The sequence below is a fragment of the Pleurodeles waltl genome, chromosome 10, assembly GCF_031143425.1.
Source record: "Pleurodeles waltl isolate 20211129_DDA chromosome 10, aPleWal1.hap1.20221129, whole genome shotgun sequence".
NCBI lineage: Eukaryota > Metazoa > Chordata > Amphibia > Caudata > Salamandridae > Pleurodeles > Pleurodeles waltl.
Genome location: NC_090449.1, coordinates 444,807,192 through 444,824,485, shown reverse-complemented (window position 1 = coordinate 444,824,485; position 17,294 = coordinate 444,807,192). Strand labels below are relative to the sequence as shown.

The 17,294-nt window shown below is 45.2% G+C and overlaps 1 protein-coding gene across 1 annotated transcript in view; it reads left to right on the top strand.

Annotated features, from left to right (window-relative positions):
- Window positions 1-17,294, top strand: part of GTF3C1 (general transcription factor IIIC subunit 1) — a 1,928,973-nt gene that overhangs the window by 819,498 nt on the left and 1,092,181 nt on the right. Inside the window, exon 19 of the mRNA XM_069210709.1 lies at window positions 16,703-16,880. Within this exon, the coding sequence (XP_069066810.1) occupies window positions 16,703-16,880 (178 nt within the window). The remainder of the gene's footprint in view (window positions 1-16,702; window positions 16,881-17,294) is intronic.

Genomic DNA, 17,294 nt, shown 5'->3' with positions numbered 1-17,294 from the left:
TGTAAAGACCGAGAGTCATGATTATGAAGACCCCCACCATCTTGCATTACTATGGAAAGACATAAAGTGTATAATATGTCCTCGTACCTTATCGTAAGAGGCCTAGCCTTCTACCTATTGGAGAGCTGGGAATGTTAAACCTAATCTGCCAATGCCATGTCCCTGGAAGGAACCCACAATCCTCATTATCTTGGAATGAGGTCTCCAGCTCAGACTCCATAAGAACATGAAGTCCAGGTCAGGGTCAAGGCGACATGCAGCAGCAATGGTATCTGAACGGAATCCCTCTGATTATCTGTCTAAAGTGTGATGTATTTATACAGATCTACTTGGACCCCTGGCGTAGGTTGTTCCAAAACAATAGATAACACTGCATGCTTGGGACGGTAATTTCTAATGTGAGCACCTACTGTTTGTTTGTCTTTGTCGCATGAGTTGACGCCTTAGCATGGTGACACTGATAACTTAACTCTAAACAAAAAGGGCTAAAGGGCTTAACTATAAACAAGGCAGACATCTTAGAAGAATTAATTAAATAAATGGTCTAAGACAGAGCAAGCTAAGTAGGTTAAAAGTCACTAGGTGATGGAGGCACGAGTCTGCAAGCCAAAGGCTAAGCTAACTCCTGTTATCCCATTAAAACAAACTAGGATTAACTACAGGGGTGGTGGTCCAGCCCAGTCTTGTTTGGCTGTGGATGGACGCAGATGGGCCTGGTTTTGGCCTAGGCACATCCTGCGCTTCGGGAGTCCAAAGACAGTAAGCAGTGTCAGCTGCCGCCCAGGTCCCACTAGGCCAAATGAATGCTGGGGGACTGAGTGCCACCCCAGCATAGGTCAGCACAAATCAGCACGGTCAATCAAGGCAGAACAAATCTATGCAGGCTTCCAATAGCGCCTGAGTTCCCGTACTGTGCTGCAGGAGTACAAAGACGGTTAAAAGCATCAGCTGGCACCCGGCCCCTCCTTTAGGCCAAATGAATGTTGGTGAACCGAGTTCCACTCCAGCACAGGTCAACACAAATCAGGGCGATCAATCAGGCCAAAATAAATCGGTGCAAGCTTCCGAGAGTTTGGGACTCATTTTTAAGGTGAAGAACCTGCCAAAAGATATATCCAGCAGAAGAAAGAGATTCTTAACTTTGTAACAGTATTTCTGATGGGTGCATTATCTTTCCACAGATTCCTTACCACCGCCCATTTTCCTCTGAGGAGTTAGTGCTGTGATAAATAATATCCCAAAGTATGCAGACTTTAAAGTACACTATCTGTCACAGTTGTTGTTCTTGCAGTTTTCCACTGTATGCCTCCAAGGGATGTGGTCAAACTTCAGAACTGATTGCTGGATGCTGGTTGGTGCCTAAAATACTCTATTTTCATGTCCGGATGTAGAGCCCCAGCTGAAGCATCATGGCAACACTAAATAGCACTGGATAGATACTGCTGAAGAAAAGTTTCTCTGGACCAATTTGGAAGTTTAATTCATAAGGAGATGAAGCAGAAGAAAGGTTATGTTTGCACTAGAAATATTGTTACCAAAGGTAAGTAACTTGTACTTTTGGTATGTGGCTATTGGCCAGAATTGTAGATTCTGTCCACCAGAAACAGAAAAATTCCTGATCAGTGCCCATGTCAAGGCCTGATAAGAGGAATACAGTATGCATTTTCATTTACTGAACTGTTAGCCAAGTGCAACACCAATAAACCACATCAAGTCGACTATAAATGTATTTTTGTAGAGAATTTGATATTCCATGACATAACTGTCTGGTGTCAATTATGTCATCAAGTACTTTTTTCTCCAACATACAGTCCTCTTACTTTGCTATTCAGTAACCTCAAAGAAGGACACCCTTCTCTCAATATTTTTGTCTATTTTTTCGTTTGATGTGAACTACTGCATGTTTAATGAGACACAATTGTTATTTATTTCCTCCACAGAGAAAGTGCTCACTTGCACTGCTGACAGATTACACGGACCAATGAGAGTAACAATAGACCAGGGACTGTGAGGGGGGAAACCAACACAATGTGCTCAAACTTTTAGTTTCTCTTCTCTTTTCTATGTGGCTCACTGGACTCATGTTTGTGGCAGTGTGTGCCTAGGCAGAGGGCTTATGTGGAGCTCTTGAGCAGCAGGGAGGTAGGACTTGCCCCATCAGAAGATAGTCTTCTCTCAGGAGACATCAGACACCAAAACTGATGTATGACATGCATTGAGAGAAAAAGCTTCCTTAAGCACTGCCTCTGCTCTAGTCAGTCTTCACTCTTTCTCTTTCATAGAGTGATTTGCATCAGCACTCAAGTCCACTGAACAGGTTAACACAAAACCAGTCCTATTGTTGACTTTCTTGGACCCTTTCGATGGGTGTCCTAGCCTGGATTACTAGAGGACTATATTAAATAGGATAGGGACAACGAACCCCATAGATCAGAGAGGTGATTAATATAAGTTAAAATTACCATTGTGTTTTGTTCCTAGCCTCCTATTAAAATGTTATGTGCTTGCACAGTGGCGATTTCTTCTGGTCTTACTCCTGAGATGGGTTACTAGTAGGAAAAAGTCATTGGCATGTGTATATTGCTTGTGGGCATTTGTTTTCTACTAAATCTCACTCCACCAAGGTGCATTTTCCCTTGGGATCTTGACCTGGTTATTACATTTTTAAATTATCTCCTAATTAGGCTCTGTAAGGAAGTACCAGCCAATCTGACCACATTTCTATGCTTCGTTTCTGGTAGGGAGTTAGATCTTTGAACCCTGGCTCAGTTAGGCAGGATGGTGACCCCATATAAGGTACATTTTACTATAAGGCTGATGGTCTAACTGCCTCACACACAGGATCCCCCGCCCAGCCCAAATTGTACTGTCCATTCAAAAACGTAATAAGGCTTGTCAAGCAAGTTTAGACCCAGAGGATCTAAATTGCGGACAATTGCGGATTTCTTATGCCCCTATGTCCTTGCACTCTTTAGCAGGCTGTGTAATGCAAGAGGCTTGCATAGCTAAAGGTAGATTTGGGGCACCTTCAATAAGATGCGCAAAAGCTACCAATGCCTTTTCATTATGTTGTAGCCTGGAGAATGCTTCAATATCATCAGAGTAGTCAACAAAACTTACTTGTAAGACGTTTCCTTTTACACTGGGGTAGGTAAGTGTTCAATGGCATGTGTGTCTGTAAGTACACGTGCTCTGTATGCTCCTGCCATCCAGTGTTGGGTCCGGAGTTGCGCAAGTAGTCTTTCTTCTAAGAAGTCTCACAAGGTAGAGAGACTCCTCCTTACGGTGGTCATGTGCATGGACATCGACTTCATTGTTAGCTTGTTTTCTCTTTATCTTCTGGTTCACACGTCTGTGCCTTCCCTCGGTTTTCGACTCTGTTACAGTGCTATCTTCAGTTCCTCTTCTAATCCCTTCCATTGGTATTGTTTCCACACGCAGATTCCTATCTCTGCACTGAAGAAAAACATCCGTTTTTTTTCAGTTCGACTGCAGCCCCTTTGGGGCCTATCATCATACTCCATCTCCATTCCCATCAATGCCCAACTGGTGTTGGAATTCATGCCCTTTTGATACTGCCTGTGTTGCCACATGAGTACCCTGGTACTGATCAGCACACAGTGTGCAACTTGTGCTTGTCCCCTGAGCCCCACAAAGCCAGCTGTGACGTGTACATTCTTCTGATCCAAGAAGACACTCCGGGATTGTAGAGCACATCGCCACGAGATGTCCTACAGAGCCATCAAAGACATTCGGTGAGGAGCATGCCCAGGAGCAACCATCCGTCGAGGAAGCGAAAGCCTTCTCTATCGCCAAACATTCTGGCTCCGAGCTCAAGGTTGACTTCAAAATGGAGGACATTACACCAGCTCATCCTGTGAGTCAGGCACCCCCTGCCGTCCAGCCCAATGTGACCAAAAAACACTTGGCAATTCAGGTCTCAGAATCCAAGGTCCACGGTTCACCTCTGCTGTCTGTCTATGGTCGGCACTGCAAACCTCTACGGACGCCCTGCCTTCAGGTTCGATGCTGAAAGCGCATTTGAAGCCCAAACCTTCTGGTTTGGCCTTCTTGGACCGAGACCAACAATCGGCACCATCTTGCTCCAGAACCACAGGTGAAACCAGTCCTGCACAAGTTCTAGGAAAAATTGGACACACGCCAGAAGAAAACTGGATGTATCCCTGCCAAAGGTTCCTCTCCTCCACCACGTAAAAGGAAGCTTACCTTTGAAGAGGTATTGAACCTGACAGTCCCACCTGAAAGAAAAACTATGAACAAGGCTACCAGCCCTCCACCCCTACCCCACCCCTCACCACCCCCACCCCCCATTTCCACCATTACTGGACTCTCCTTCACCAATGCCTCATCCAGGAGAGCCACAAGATATTTCACCACAGGGGTCACCACAGTCAGACACTGGTGGGTGTGGGGGGTGGGGCACATTAAGATGATCCCTGGGACACACAAGACACTGATCCCCATGCTGACACAGATCCTGACCTTTATCCTGCATGCCCCTTTCACCCGAACAAGCTACCTCTTATCAGGAGGTTAGAGCCAGGGCTGCTGTTTTCTGCAATGTAGAGCTACATAAAGAGCCCTTACAGGACCAGTTCCCTTCCAGGGGATCCTCATCAATAGTCATAAACATTGAATATTCCCGCCTCCGTGCGGGGCCCCCAGAGCATATACAAAACAGCCATGTATATGTATGAAATATATATGAAAAACAACATTTTAGTAGATAATTTTCGTACAAGAATCATGTATACATGTGCAAAATAGCAATGCAGTCTCTGTTGATAAACAGGCAAAAATGCTTTATTTCTGTGTTTATTTTTTTATTTTTTTATTTTTTAAACCTACAGCAACGCTTCCTTAGAACTAAAAAACTTTCTGAAGCCCAAGTGACAGTCACAGAAAGTATAAACAACACATCTGAAAAGAGAAAACTACATTGGCACGAAAAAAGCATTATTAGCCAATGGGCTGCATGCAAGTCAGTACAGCAGAACCATAAATTTGGCACTGTGCCTTTAAGACCCTGAGCACCTCCAGTATCCCACCATGCCTCAGGGGTGAAGGTGAGGTGACAGTTGCTTCACAGTTAGGTCAGTTCTTTTTTCCGGCTTCTTCTGAGAGGATCCTTGAGCATTGAGCTCTCATTTTTCTGATTTTTTTTCACAGAAAAACATCCTAAAACCTTGTTTTTTCCACTTCACTACTTCAGTTGATGTCTTCACTTATTTCCTGAGTGAAGTGATCATTTTCTGTCTTAAAAATGCCTTCTCTTTTTGTGAAGTGCCCTTCCTGTGGGAAGAAGGCCAAGTCGGATCCATATTCTGTGTGCATAGTGTGTTTGCCTCAGAGTCACTGCCCTGACACCTGCAGACTTTATAAAAATCTGTCTAAAAGGACTCTAAAAGACAGAGAAAAGATTCGGCTTCATGGGCTTCATGAGAGAGAGAAAACATAATCTGCTTCTCTTCCTAGACCTTCTACAGGCCACACTCATGCACGACGAGCTAGATCTAGAAAATACCTGCCTGCTCCCCGTCGACGTCATCCCTTATGTCGTCACATCACCAGGCCTTGTCATCGGCGATTCGAACGACGTCAAAGGATATGACGTTGAAAACTCATCTCCCTCATCGGAATAGATCTCCGTCGATGGCAACCCACCCATCGATGTCGAGTAAGCACAGGAGTGCTCATATGCTGTCGAAGAAGCTTCAACCCTCGACGGAAAGAAAGACAACGTCGAGGTCACCTCATCGTGTGCAGCAGAGTCGTCTGTCGTCATTGGCCCATCGCTCGACGTCGAAACATACAACATCGAGTCATACCCATGAAACGGGCCGTCAGTCGCCGTTGAGGCGCTCGACATCGAGACCAGAACAGCCTATATCCCACTCGGCGTCAGGGGTTCGTCGGCCTCCTTTGACATCGGTTTACCATCTGTCGACGTCGAGGCAGCTATCACCTGTCTCCCAAGGAGAAGCACATCAGACACACGCATCGGCACAACCTCCGGCTGGGAAAGATCTCCCTCCACAAGTTCCAGTGGTCTCTATAAGGAGTGGATCATCCTGAGCGTCAAGGGCCTCCTCGCCAGGGCACATCTCGCCCATAAATCTATCTCCTAGATAGATTTATGGGCGAGGTTGGAGAGCCTTAACAAGACACCGGCTTCTCCAGACTCACAGTACTCCCGGATGTACTCACTGTCAGCGTCTTTACCAAGGACACCTTCGCCAACGACGCACATAGAGCGGGCTCGTTCTACATCTCGTCAGGCTAATCCTAGACGTCGATGCGGTCCGACAAGATCTCTGAGCAGGTCACGCTCCCTACGGAGATCTAGATCGAGTTCGTCGAGGTCACGCCATCAGCGGAGAACCCCTTCGTGGTCCACATCATCGAAGTCTTCCTTCAGGGAGTATTCTCCGACTCTGACAAACTCTCCACCGGCTAGAGTGTCCCCGGTGGATGACATAACGACCTTCAATGAGGTGTTGCTCAGAGGTGCCCAGAAACTCACCAATGTTGTTCCAGAACCATCAACTTCCTCATCGTGATTTTTGAGACCCTACAGCACAGAACGGCTACCAGGAAGTTACTACCACTAGAGCCTGGTCTCCTTCAACCGATGATGGAAATGTTTCTGACACCAACAAGCCTGCATTCAGCACCAGCTAGGATTCTGAAGAAGTACAAGACCCCAGAGCAGAATCCTTTATTTCTCAGGGCTGATCCTCTACCAGACTCCGTCATTTTAGCCGCAGCCCGCAAGACACATTTGGTGGAGTCATCATCAACTGTGCCACCAGATAAAGAGAGCAAACATCTGGACTCTCTGGGCAGAAAGATGTGTGGCACATCAGCGTCGGTGATGAAGGTCTCCGGTGCCTCTGCACTTTTTGGGCAGATACGATCGACCTGTCTGGGATTCCCTGAACAGGTTTGCGGAGAGGTTGCTTAGGGAAGACAGGCAAGACTTCCAGGAGATTCTTCAAGAGGGGAGTTTGGTGGCCAATCAGATCATCAGTGCTGCTGCGGATGGTGCGGACTTGGCGGCCCACAGATATGCGCACGGCGTTTGCGCAAGAAGGTCTTCTTGGCTGAGGGTTACAGGCTTGAAGCAGGAAGCACAACATCGCATCCTGAACCTTCCGTTTAATGGGAACTCTTTATTTGGCACCCACACTGATGACGAGATGGCAAGAATGAAATCAGAAGTTGACACGATGAGGGCAATCAGTCTAGAGAGGTGGAAAAACTTTAGACGGAGGTATAGACCTTATGACAGGTGTCCTTTCCAACAGAGGGTTAAAACACCCCATTGGTTCCAGAGACCTCCGCAAAAGCAAGGGCGACCTCTGTTTCAGTCTCGCAAAACTGCAAGATATAGAGGACCAAGCAGACCACAACAGTCTACCCCCAAAGGCTCCGGCAAGCAATGAGGATTTGTCCACCACTCTGGTTGGGGGAAGTATCACAGAGTTTGCTCACGAGTGGCACAGCATAACAAGAGACAAATGGGTGCTGAGCATTGTAGAGAATGGATACTCTCGTCGTTTCAGATCCCCTCCATCTCCTCTACCACCAGCCAGATCAAAGTCTGCCCACCTAGCGTTACTACGCAAAGAAGTTTGCATCCTTTTAGAAAAAAGAGCGATAGAAAAGGTACTTGCCGCTCAAGGGGAAAAGTAGTATACTCCCGATACTTTCTAGTAGCAAAAAAGGGTTGAGAAGGGGCTTTCAGACCTATTCTGGACTTGAGACTGCTGAACAAGTTCATCCGCAAACAGAAATTCAGAATGCTGGCTCTTCATCAGATTGTCCCTCAACTACCCCGATGAGACTGGATGTGCTCCATAGATCTATGGGATGCGTACTTTCACATTCCGATTGTACCCAAACATCGAAAGTTCCTTCGGTTTGTGATCGCCTCTCAACACTATCAGTTCAGAGTGCTGCATTTTGGCCTCAAATCTGCCCCTCGCACATTCTCCAAGTGTGTAGCAACGGTAGCGGCACACTTAAGAAGGCAGAAAATCTTAATTTATCCATACCTGGACGATTGGCTACTCAAAGCTTCCACCCCAGAACAGGCGGTAAACCATTTCAGCCTGGTCCTCAACACTTAAAACTCTCTAGGTCTGCAAGTCAACTTCCAAAAGTCTACTCTCATCCCAACTCAAACCCTTCACTACCTGGGGGCGATACTGGATACAAAGCTAGAAAAAAAGAGAATTAGGATTTACAGGTAAGTAACTTATCCTTCCTCTTCGACATGCTGTCCACAACACATAGGGCTACCCAGTACCTGCCCATGATAAAAGGTGTGTTTAGGCATACCAATTACATATTTAAAGAACCTGTTAGGGCTAGGGTTGTGATATCTAGGGGAGATAAGAAATTTAAACATGAACCATCTGACCCCATTTCCGTTAAAGGACAGCTACAACCAGACTCACTATTTGCCGCCACAGCAGACAAGCGAGCCGACTCTCAAGCCACTAGAGGCACCCTGCCTCCAGACAAGGAGAGCAAAAGAATAGACACTGCAGGAAAAAGAGCTGCAGCTCAGGCTACCAACCACTGGCGTATTGCCAACTCGCAAGCTCTACTAGCATACTACGACCGCACCCACTGGAACGAAATGGAAGAACTACTCCAGGATCTCGCAGAGGAAAACTAAAAACGTGGTCAACAGTTTATTTCAGAGGGAAAAATGATCACAAACTCATCCATATGGTTCGCATTAGATGGAGACACCGCAGCAAGGGGAGTCGACACCAGTATTTTACTTGGGTGTCAAGCCTGGCTCAGAATTTCTGGGTTTAAACCTGAAGTTCAGCAGGCTGCATTAAACATGCCCTTCGACACTCTCCAGCTCTACCACTCCTCAGTAATCGATGGCTGACCCCTATATAGGACGGGTTGGTCCACAAAATTTGATAGGCCACGATCTTCAAGTTTTTTCGACCACTTTCCTGATGTGCATGTCCTGTCCCATGGTGATATCTGATTTACAGTTGCCTCCCTCCTGGACCATTTTGCCCAATGACCTCTGCAAACTCAGATCTCCTCTTATCCCTTGGCCCCTGACAAATTTCTACCCCTGGCGGTGTTGATTGTGGACCCGAAGGGCAGATGCTTAGACTCCAAGCTGTACCACACTTGTGTGGCATTACTGCCTTTTCATGATGCGAAGCTGAGAGAGGCGTGGGAGCTATGGTTAGACAGGCCATTGTAAGATAAAATGTGGCTCTTTTACTGTAACCAACCTAAACTCTTCTCTCCGAGCCAGACACAAACTGAAACACTACAAGTTCCTATGACGCGCTTACTCCTCACCTAGTACATTAGCCAAATTTGATCAGTCTAGATCTTCCAACTGTCAAAGTTCAGAGCCCCCAGCACTGATGTCCCTCAAGGGCATATGTAGATTCACTGCTATTACACTACTTTTAGCCAAGTGAGAGATTGCCCTGTACTGGGGCAGAAAGCGTTGTCCTTCCAATTCAGACTGGCTGCAGAGTATGACATACTATGACACCCCAAGCGAAATATATGCCTCACTTCAACCTGCCATTTTTCGACCCAAGACATGTGGCAACCACTTAAAGATCAACTATTGCTACAAGAGAATCCTGACTCGGACTATAGAGTCCACTGTTATATGATATACTTTATTGATGCTCTCTGGGTTTCTTGCTCCACCACCTATTATATGCTACCAGGCCTGTACACCAATGTTGTTGTTATATCCTGTGTTTTCACGATGAGAACTTCATCTTCCCCTGGCGCCAAAAAATGTTTCCTGCTTATGCTTCATCGCATTTAATGTATGCTCAGTTGACAATAACGCATACATGTATCCCTCATTGAAATTGTATGTACTGTCTGTGACCTTTATAATGCAAAAAGATAAAGTTTTAAAAAAAAGCCCTTCGACAAGGACACCTTTTTGAGCCTCAGGTGGACTCTACATTCGAAAAAATTTAAAAAAGTACACTGAGACTGCAAAAGCCATGGGAGCACTCCAAACACCTGCTTCCCTTGGCACTTTTTGTTGCTCAGCTTACAGTGAAACCTTCAACTCTACCTCTTCTGAGGCTTCCACCTCTCAACAAAAACAAACTCAGGGCTCCTCCTCAAAGGGCTACTACTATGGCACTTTAGAGGTAATAACGTCAAAGGTAGAGGTGGGCAAACCTAAAAATACAACTAGGATTACCCTGCCACAATCCCACAAGAATCCAAATCTTTTAGGCAGTATTACCCCAGTTTCAAATAAACCAACAACTCACAATGAGGATGGTCATGCGTCTTTAGGGGATGATGGCTTCCTGCATTGCCATAGTTCCCCACGCCCGATTACACATGTCCATTAAAGGAATGTCTAGCTCGACAGTGGGTCTGTCACAGGGTCAGCTGGGAGGTTCTAGTGTTGATAGACCACCACTCTCACTGCTGTCTGCAATGGTGGAATACAACCAACCTTTTGAAAGGGCAGCGTTTTGTTGACCCTGTTCCCCACATCACTCTCAACAGTCACATTACAGACTGGATGGGGTGCACACCTACAAGACCTCACAGTGCAAGGTCTCTGGGGTGCCAAGCACCAGTCTCCACATCTACTATCTAGAGCTTCAAACTGTTCACCTAGCACTGAAAGCATTTCTTCTTCACCTAACTCGCAAGGTTGTCCTAGTCCAAATTGACAACTTCACCTTAAAAATGTCTGTTTGCATTCACAGTACATCTCGCTGCTGTTGCTGCCTAGCTCCAAAATAGACAGTACCTTTCTTTGTTCATGGTTCCAGTGATTAAAGCCTTCATGGAGGGACTCAAATGAGTTAATCATCCACGGGTTCCACCCACATCTTACTGGAAACTTAATATTGTCTTCACAAGACTCATAGGCCCGCCATTTGTATCCCTACGTTAATGCTCTCTTTAATTTTTTTTTTCTTGGACTGTGCCATTTTTACTCACCATCACTTCAGTCAGAAGTGGAGTAAGCTCTAGGCTTTACTCTTGGAAGAACATTTCTTCCAAAAACACAGAGCCAAGGTAGTTCTTTGCACCAACCCTAAATTTCTCCCTAAAGTAGTATTGCATTTCCACCTCAATCAGTTGATTGAATTGCTAGTATTTTCCCACAGCCAGATCCTGTTGCAGTAAAAGCTGTTCATACATTAGATGTTAAAAGAGCACTTATGTTCTTTATTGATATGACTAAAACTTTCCGAAACTCTAAGTACCTTTTTGTTGCTTTTTGACTGCCACACAAAGGCAACCTTTTATCCAAATTAGGCATAGCCAGATCAATAGTAAAATACATTCAGACTTGCTATGCTAAAGCTAAAAGACTTTTACCTGTTCCTCCCCAAATGTACATTACTCAAAAAAAGGGACCATCCATGGCCTTTTTAGAAAACATTCCAATCGCTAACCTATATAAAGCAGCTACATGGTCCACACCACACACCTTTACCAAACATTATGTAGGTGTTAAAACACAGCAAAAAGCCAATGTAGGTCAGGCAGTGCTACATACCCTTTTCCAAACAACTGCAACACCCACAGGTTAGCCACTGCTTCTGAGGGGGACTGCTTTACAGTTTATGCAGGGCATGTTTATATACAGACACACATGCCATAGAACAGAATGTTATTTCGCCTGTAAGCAACTGTTCGTGGTATGTTGTGCTGTAGATTCACATGCACCAACTCTTCCCTGGAAACCTGTTGCCAGTGCAATTCTTTCACTTTCTGTTTCAATATATATATATATATATATATATATAACTGTGGAGTTGATGCCAATGATCACTGAAAGGAGTCGTCACTCGATCTTGTGACTCGAATAACTTCTTCAAAGAAAAACAACTTGCACAACTCCGGACCCAACACTAGATGGCAGAACTATGCAGAGCATGTGAATCCACAGCACTACATGCCATGAACAGATGCTTAGAGGGTAAGTTCCATCTTCCTTTCTGTTGTAAATATTAAGCTTTAATACATCATAAACATCACCTCTGGTCCCTACAGAGTAGAAAATGACCCATGGACACTTGAGATAGAAAGTTCATCTTAGTTTCATTCAGTCAGGTTGTGCCTGTCCTCTAATAGTCCCATGTCCATGGTGTCTCTTTCTTCGTGCAACAATCAGTCAGACAGTTAACCAATACTCCTATTTGTTTGAATCATTTTCTTGTGAACAAGAAAACACTTAGAGGACACAGTCCCAATGCGCAGAGACAATGCATAATCACTTTAAGCTGACAACTGTAAATCTATATTGTAGGTCAAGGGAAAAATTCCACACACGACATGTTGCAATGTATGTAATCTAAAAGATCTTACTTACATCCATTTTGAATATCCTTCACACCACCATAGGAGAGTGGCTGTCCTTGACCCCAGACGGGATAATCCTCACCTCTGTGTTCTTAATAGAGTTGGAACTTTCCATTAGGAAAGCTAGGAGATGTTATATTCGATCAGGACCGGAGGCAAGGATTATGACAATTCAAAGCTTATTCACCCTAGGGGTGCCATGGTAGGAAGTGGCATAAAGTAGAAGCTCTTTAACATTGAGTTGGATGGTCAGTCCATTGCATTCATGATAACTTTCGAGCACCCTCTCAAAAAGGCGACTTTAGAGACCATAGTCTGTTTGGTAGAATGGGCCCGAACATTTTTGTGTTTATTACTGCTTCTTGCATGGCCCATCTAATCCATCTAAGGATAGCAGGAGGACAACACGGCTCCGTGTGATTTTCTAGGGGCGATAGTGAGTTGTCATTCCCCATGAGGGCAGAGGTCTTCCGTCACAGATTCATAAGCTTTAATGCATCGCACCACATATAATTTTGGGAGTCTGGAAAGGCTGGATAGGAGGCCATCCGAGAATTAATTTTTTATAGTCTCTAAATATGGAAGGTAATACTTTCCAGAGTGAGCGCTCGTCCAGTGATGTCTAATGCTCTGACATCAAACACGTCTACAGGAAATCAAGCATAAGAGGTAAGCCAGCTTGGCCGGCATCTGTTTTCTTCCTTGGAAAGAATGTATTACCAGGCCAGGAGATAAACAGATGGAGTACCACATTCATGTCCCACAGGACTGAGTAGTGTGGCTCTGGAGGAACGAATAGGCGTACCCCTGAGTAATTTTCACAGTGAATCCTTCAGTTGGGAGGTATCCGGCTGATATCGCTTAGTGAAAGGTATTTACTGTTCTGTAAGCCAAGTCCTCAGATGCCAAGGCGGCTAAAAAATTCAAGATATGTACAATTCCAGTTCCCACGGGATCCAAGTATCTATGACAACACCAATCCATCCATCTGGACCAAGCTGATCGATATCTCTTAACTGTGTTTACCTGCCAATGTCTTGGAGAGAAGGGCTGCAGCTTGGAGGGACAGTCCTGGGACATGTCATTGTCCCTGGTAATTCTCCACGCCATAAACCACACCAAACCCTCCTGAACCAGATGGTGGGGATTCCCTGAGGGATCCAGGAGAAGAGCTGGAAACAGCGGTAGACAGTTTGGAGAATCTCAAGAAGATTTCATCAGAACTGGAAACCTCGCTTGATCTTCAAAACGGGGTTATTACCACCACGGTCTCCTTCTGTCTGGACTTGGGTGGAAAGTCACTTTATTATGGAAAAAGGTAGGAATGCATATTCTTCCTCCTACAATTATTGCTGGAAGAATTTGGCCACCTGGTAGTCCAGCTGGGATGCAAATAGGTCCAGCGACAAAGAATTCCATTTTGACTGCAGCGCCCAGAACACTGAAGGATCCAGCACTTGACTGCCAAAGAGCCTGCTATAAGCTGTATGCACTTGATGTGAAGAGCACTCTTATTCTAACCATTTTCCTGCGGCAGAGAATTTTCCACAACTGGCTCCTTAGCCCACTCCGCTGGCATCAGATTTGATCACCAAGTCTGGTTGGGTTCCGAAAATGGTGCATCCGTTCCACGCCTCCATGTGGGATACGCACCATTGAGTTTCCTTCTTTGCGTCGTCTGTCAATGGTACGCACTGTGAGTACGTCAGGTCTCTGTGAAGGTGTGATATCTTGAACCTCTGAAGGGCCCTCTAAAGTAAGGGACTGGGAAACATGGTCTGGATCGAGGAGGCGAGGAGACCTCACAGTCTGGCACAGGAATGTGACCTGCTTGGCTAATGTGCAGGTAACTTGTGCCAGATCTTGGTCGCATTCCAGGACGGAAGGCTCAGGGTTGGCTGAAGAGAGCCCACTGCGTCGGAAATAAGACTGACTTCACCTTGTTGATGAGAAACCCCAGGGACTGGAAAAGAGACTGCCCACTGAAGGTGAGCTAGCAATGCCTGTCTGGCTTTGATTCGTCAACAGTATATCGTTCAAATACACAATTAGGCCAATGCATCTGACTCGGACGTGCACCACTGCTGGTTTGAGAACCTCGGTGACACACCAAAGAGCTGAAGATAGGCCAAATGGGAGTGTTGCGAATTTGTATGTGGTTTGCCACCAGTTGAACTGGAGGAGTTGCTGGTGGGCGGAAATATCAGGCTCATTAGACATGCGTCTTTGAAATTGAGGCATGCTAGCTAATGGTTTGGATGAAGGTATCTGAGAAGAGGAATCCCTTCTATCTTGAAGTGTTGAAAAACCAGCCACTCGTTAAATTGTTTGAGCTTGAGATTAATGACGGGGCATTTCCTCCTGTCGCTTTTGTCCACCTTAAGCAGACAGCTGATAAACCTGTACGGGTGTGGTTGTATCTGTCCTTTAGCCCCTTTGGAAAGAAGGGTGTGCATTTTGGAGTCAACAAAGGAGGTCTGTGAGGAGAAGCGTAAAGGAGGTGGGGTTTTGATTGAATGGGGTGGCCACATACATGGACATCTTTTCCTTGAGGATGCAAGAGATTCTCCGGGTTAAACATATGTCAGTCTAAACTCAGTGTGGAGAGATCGCCATCAGATAGAGTAGGATTAGAAGGGGGCACCAAGGCCAATCTGGCTCTTTATCCCCATCAGAGGGTGGTTGAATCATTGCCATCTGGTGTATTGGAGGTGGGTGATGGCACCAGACTTGCATCTGGTTTTTGGGGCACGGGGGGCAGGTACCCACTGGCTCAAGGAGGGGGTTATGGATTAGAAATGCACTCTTCAGTCGATGAAAAGCATCTAAATCAACTCCTGGTGTGTGAGTATGTTTTTTTTGCTGGAGGTTTCTGGCATTTCAGGTAGGCATGTAGGTGGAAGGGTGCGTGACCTTTTGTATTTTGCCCTTCGATTGGGGGGGGGGGGGTGTCATAGGCTCTCGGCTGCCAAGTTGAGGAGTTTTTGCTGCAAGGGTGCCATAGCTTCCAAGACTACCCTCTCTATGGAGTCATCCATAACCTCATAGAAATCATCGATGGGGAAGGTAAGTAATTGACTCTTCCTCCATATAGGAGTCTTGTATGTTTAGCATATCAAGGGCAATTTAATGCTGGCTGAACCAAATGCCTGTGAAGGCACAATCAAAGGGCCTTGGAAGGCACAACCAAATATGGGACACCAACCCCCTTCATATTCACCGGCATGTCATAACAGGTAATGTACAGGATTGTAAAACCTAGTCTGAGTATTTCTGCCTGGGTGCGTGTCTCAAAAGCTCTCAAAGGGGCAGACGTGTGGTCACGCTGCACTGTATGCACGATGAAGCTAATGAGGTCACTGACCTCGTATACATTCCTCAGTGAAGGGGGAATCGGCGCGAGGAGACTGAAGTTGCCCAGCGGTGGAAAAAATACCAACCCCTTTGTATGAGCTTTGTACGTGTTGCTTAAATGAGAAATACAGACCCTGTTTGCAGGAGTGTGATACTTCAGGCCTATGGGGCGAGTAGAGGTGGGCAGCCGGGCACACTGAGCCAATTGCTATCACCTGAATGTAATCAACGAAGCACGACCATCGCGTGTGTCGAGAAATAGCCTACCGGTCAGAGTCCGCCGCCGTGTAGAAACGAAAGCGCTTCAGCAGAGGGTAGCAGAACATACCAAAAAAGGCAAAATACTTGTAATTCTCAATGGTATAGACTAATCAAATAAACAGAACAAAATATGGCCCAAAGGCCCAAGACTTAGCTGACGGCTGCAAGGAGAAGAGAAGGAAGAGACAGCATGGACAAGGTACTGAGCGGACAGAGACAGTCTGATTGGATGAGCTATGATGAACTTTTTATCCCAATTGTTCATGGGATTTGTAGTTTTGTTAATGTTTTGAAATGGCTCTTATGTTAAAGGTAAGAAAAGACCGCATAATCCTCACTTCTGGTCCTGACGATAGAATCCTTGTCTCTGTGCCTTCATTAAAATAGAATTTAAATATCCCAAATCCAGTGTTTATTTTCTTTTAAAATATGAGCTGTAAATGGCTCTGCATTAGTAGTCACTGTGTTGGTCGTGTATATTTCCATTGCTACTGGTAGAACATAGCCAGCTTTCGTCTTACATAGACATACATTCAGCAGTGGTTCCTGGCTGTTCATGTTTTAGAAGGCCTGACTGAATCTTTAGTTGATTTAAGTGTTCCTATTGAATAGCAGCCTTAGCAGAAAGTCCACAGTTTATCTTGTGTACACAAATGTATTTTGGTACATGTTTATTAATAATTTTTGGATGTATTTCTTTACACAGGTATTTATATATGTGAAAAGAAAATCATCAATTGTTGATACAACTACTTGTGATCCACATTACAACTTGGCTCGTAGCAGCCGTCCATTTGAGAGACGTGGGTACTTTCTGAGCACTTTGCAAGATGTTGAGAATTTTTGGTTCGATTTGCAGTGCGTTTGCCTCAACACTCCACTAGGTATGTTTATTATTTTTTAATTTACAGAATCCTTATGCATTGTTTTCTTGAGCACCATAAACAGTGTTCTTTTCCACAAATGTCTGACTTATAAAACCAGCACTTACAGTTTAAATTCATTTTCAAGGTTATGGTAGGCTAAGCATTAAAGTCATGTTGCCATCTTTATTGAATCAGAAATTAGAATGCAGAAATAGAAGTTTAAGTGGAATTCCTGAAACAGCACACTTTTAGAAGAGGGCTGCTAAATGAGAGAGAGGGACGCCTATTTGAAGGTTGGAAAGTTTTTGGTGGTAAGATGGGTCATGCTTTGAAAAAATGGAAACACTCAGATTTTGCTCATCGTTGGTAGCATCTAATCACGTTTTCATTGGTTGCAAGTGAAGGAATGGCAGTTATGAAAGTGACAGCTGC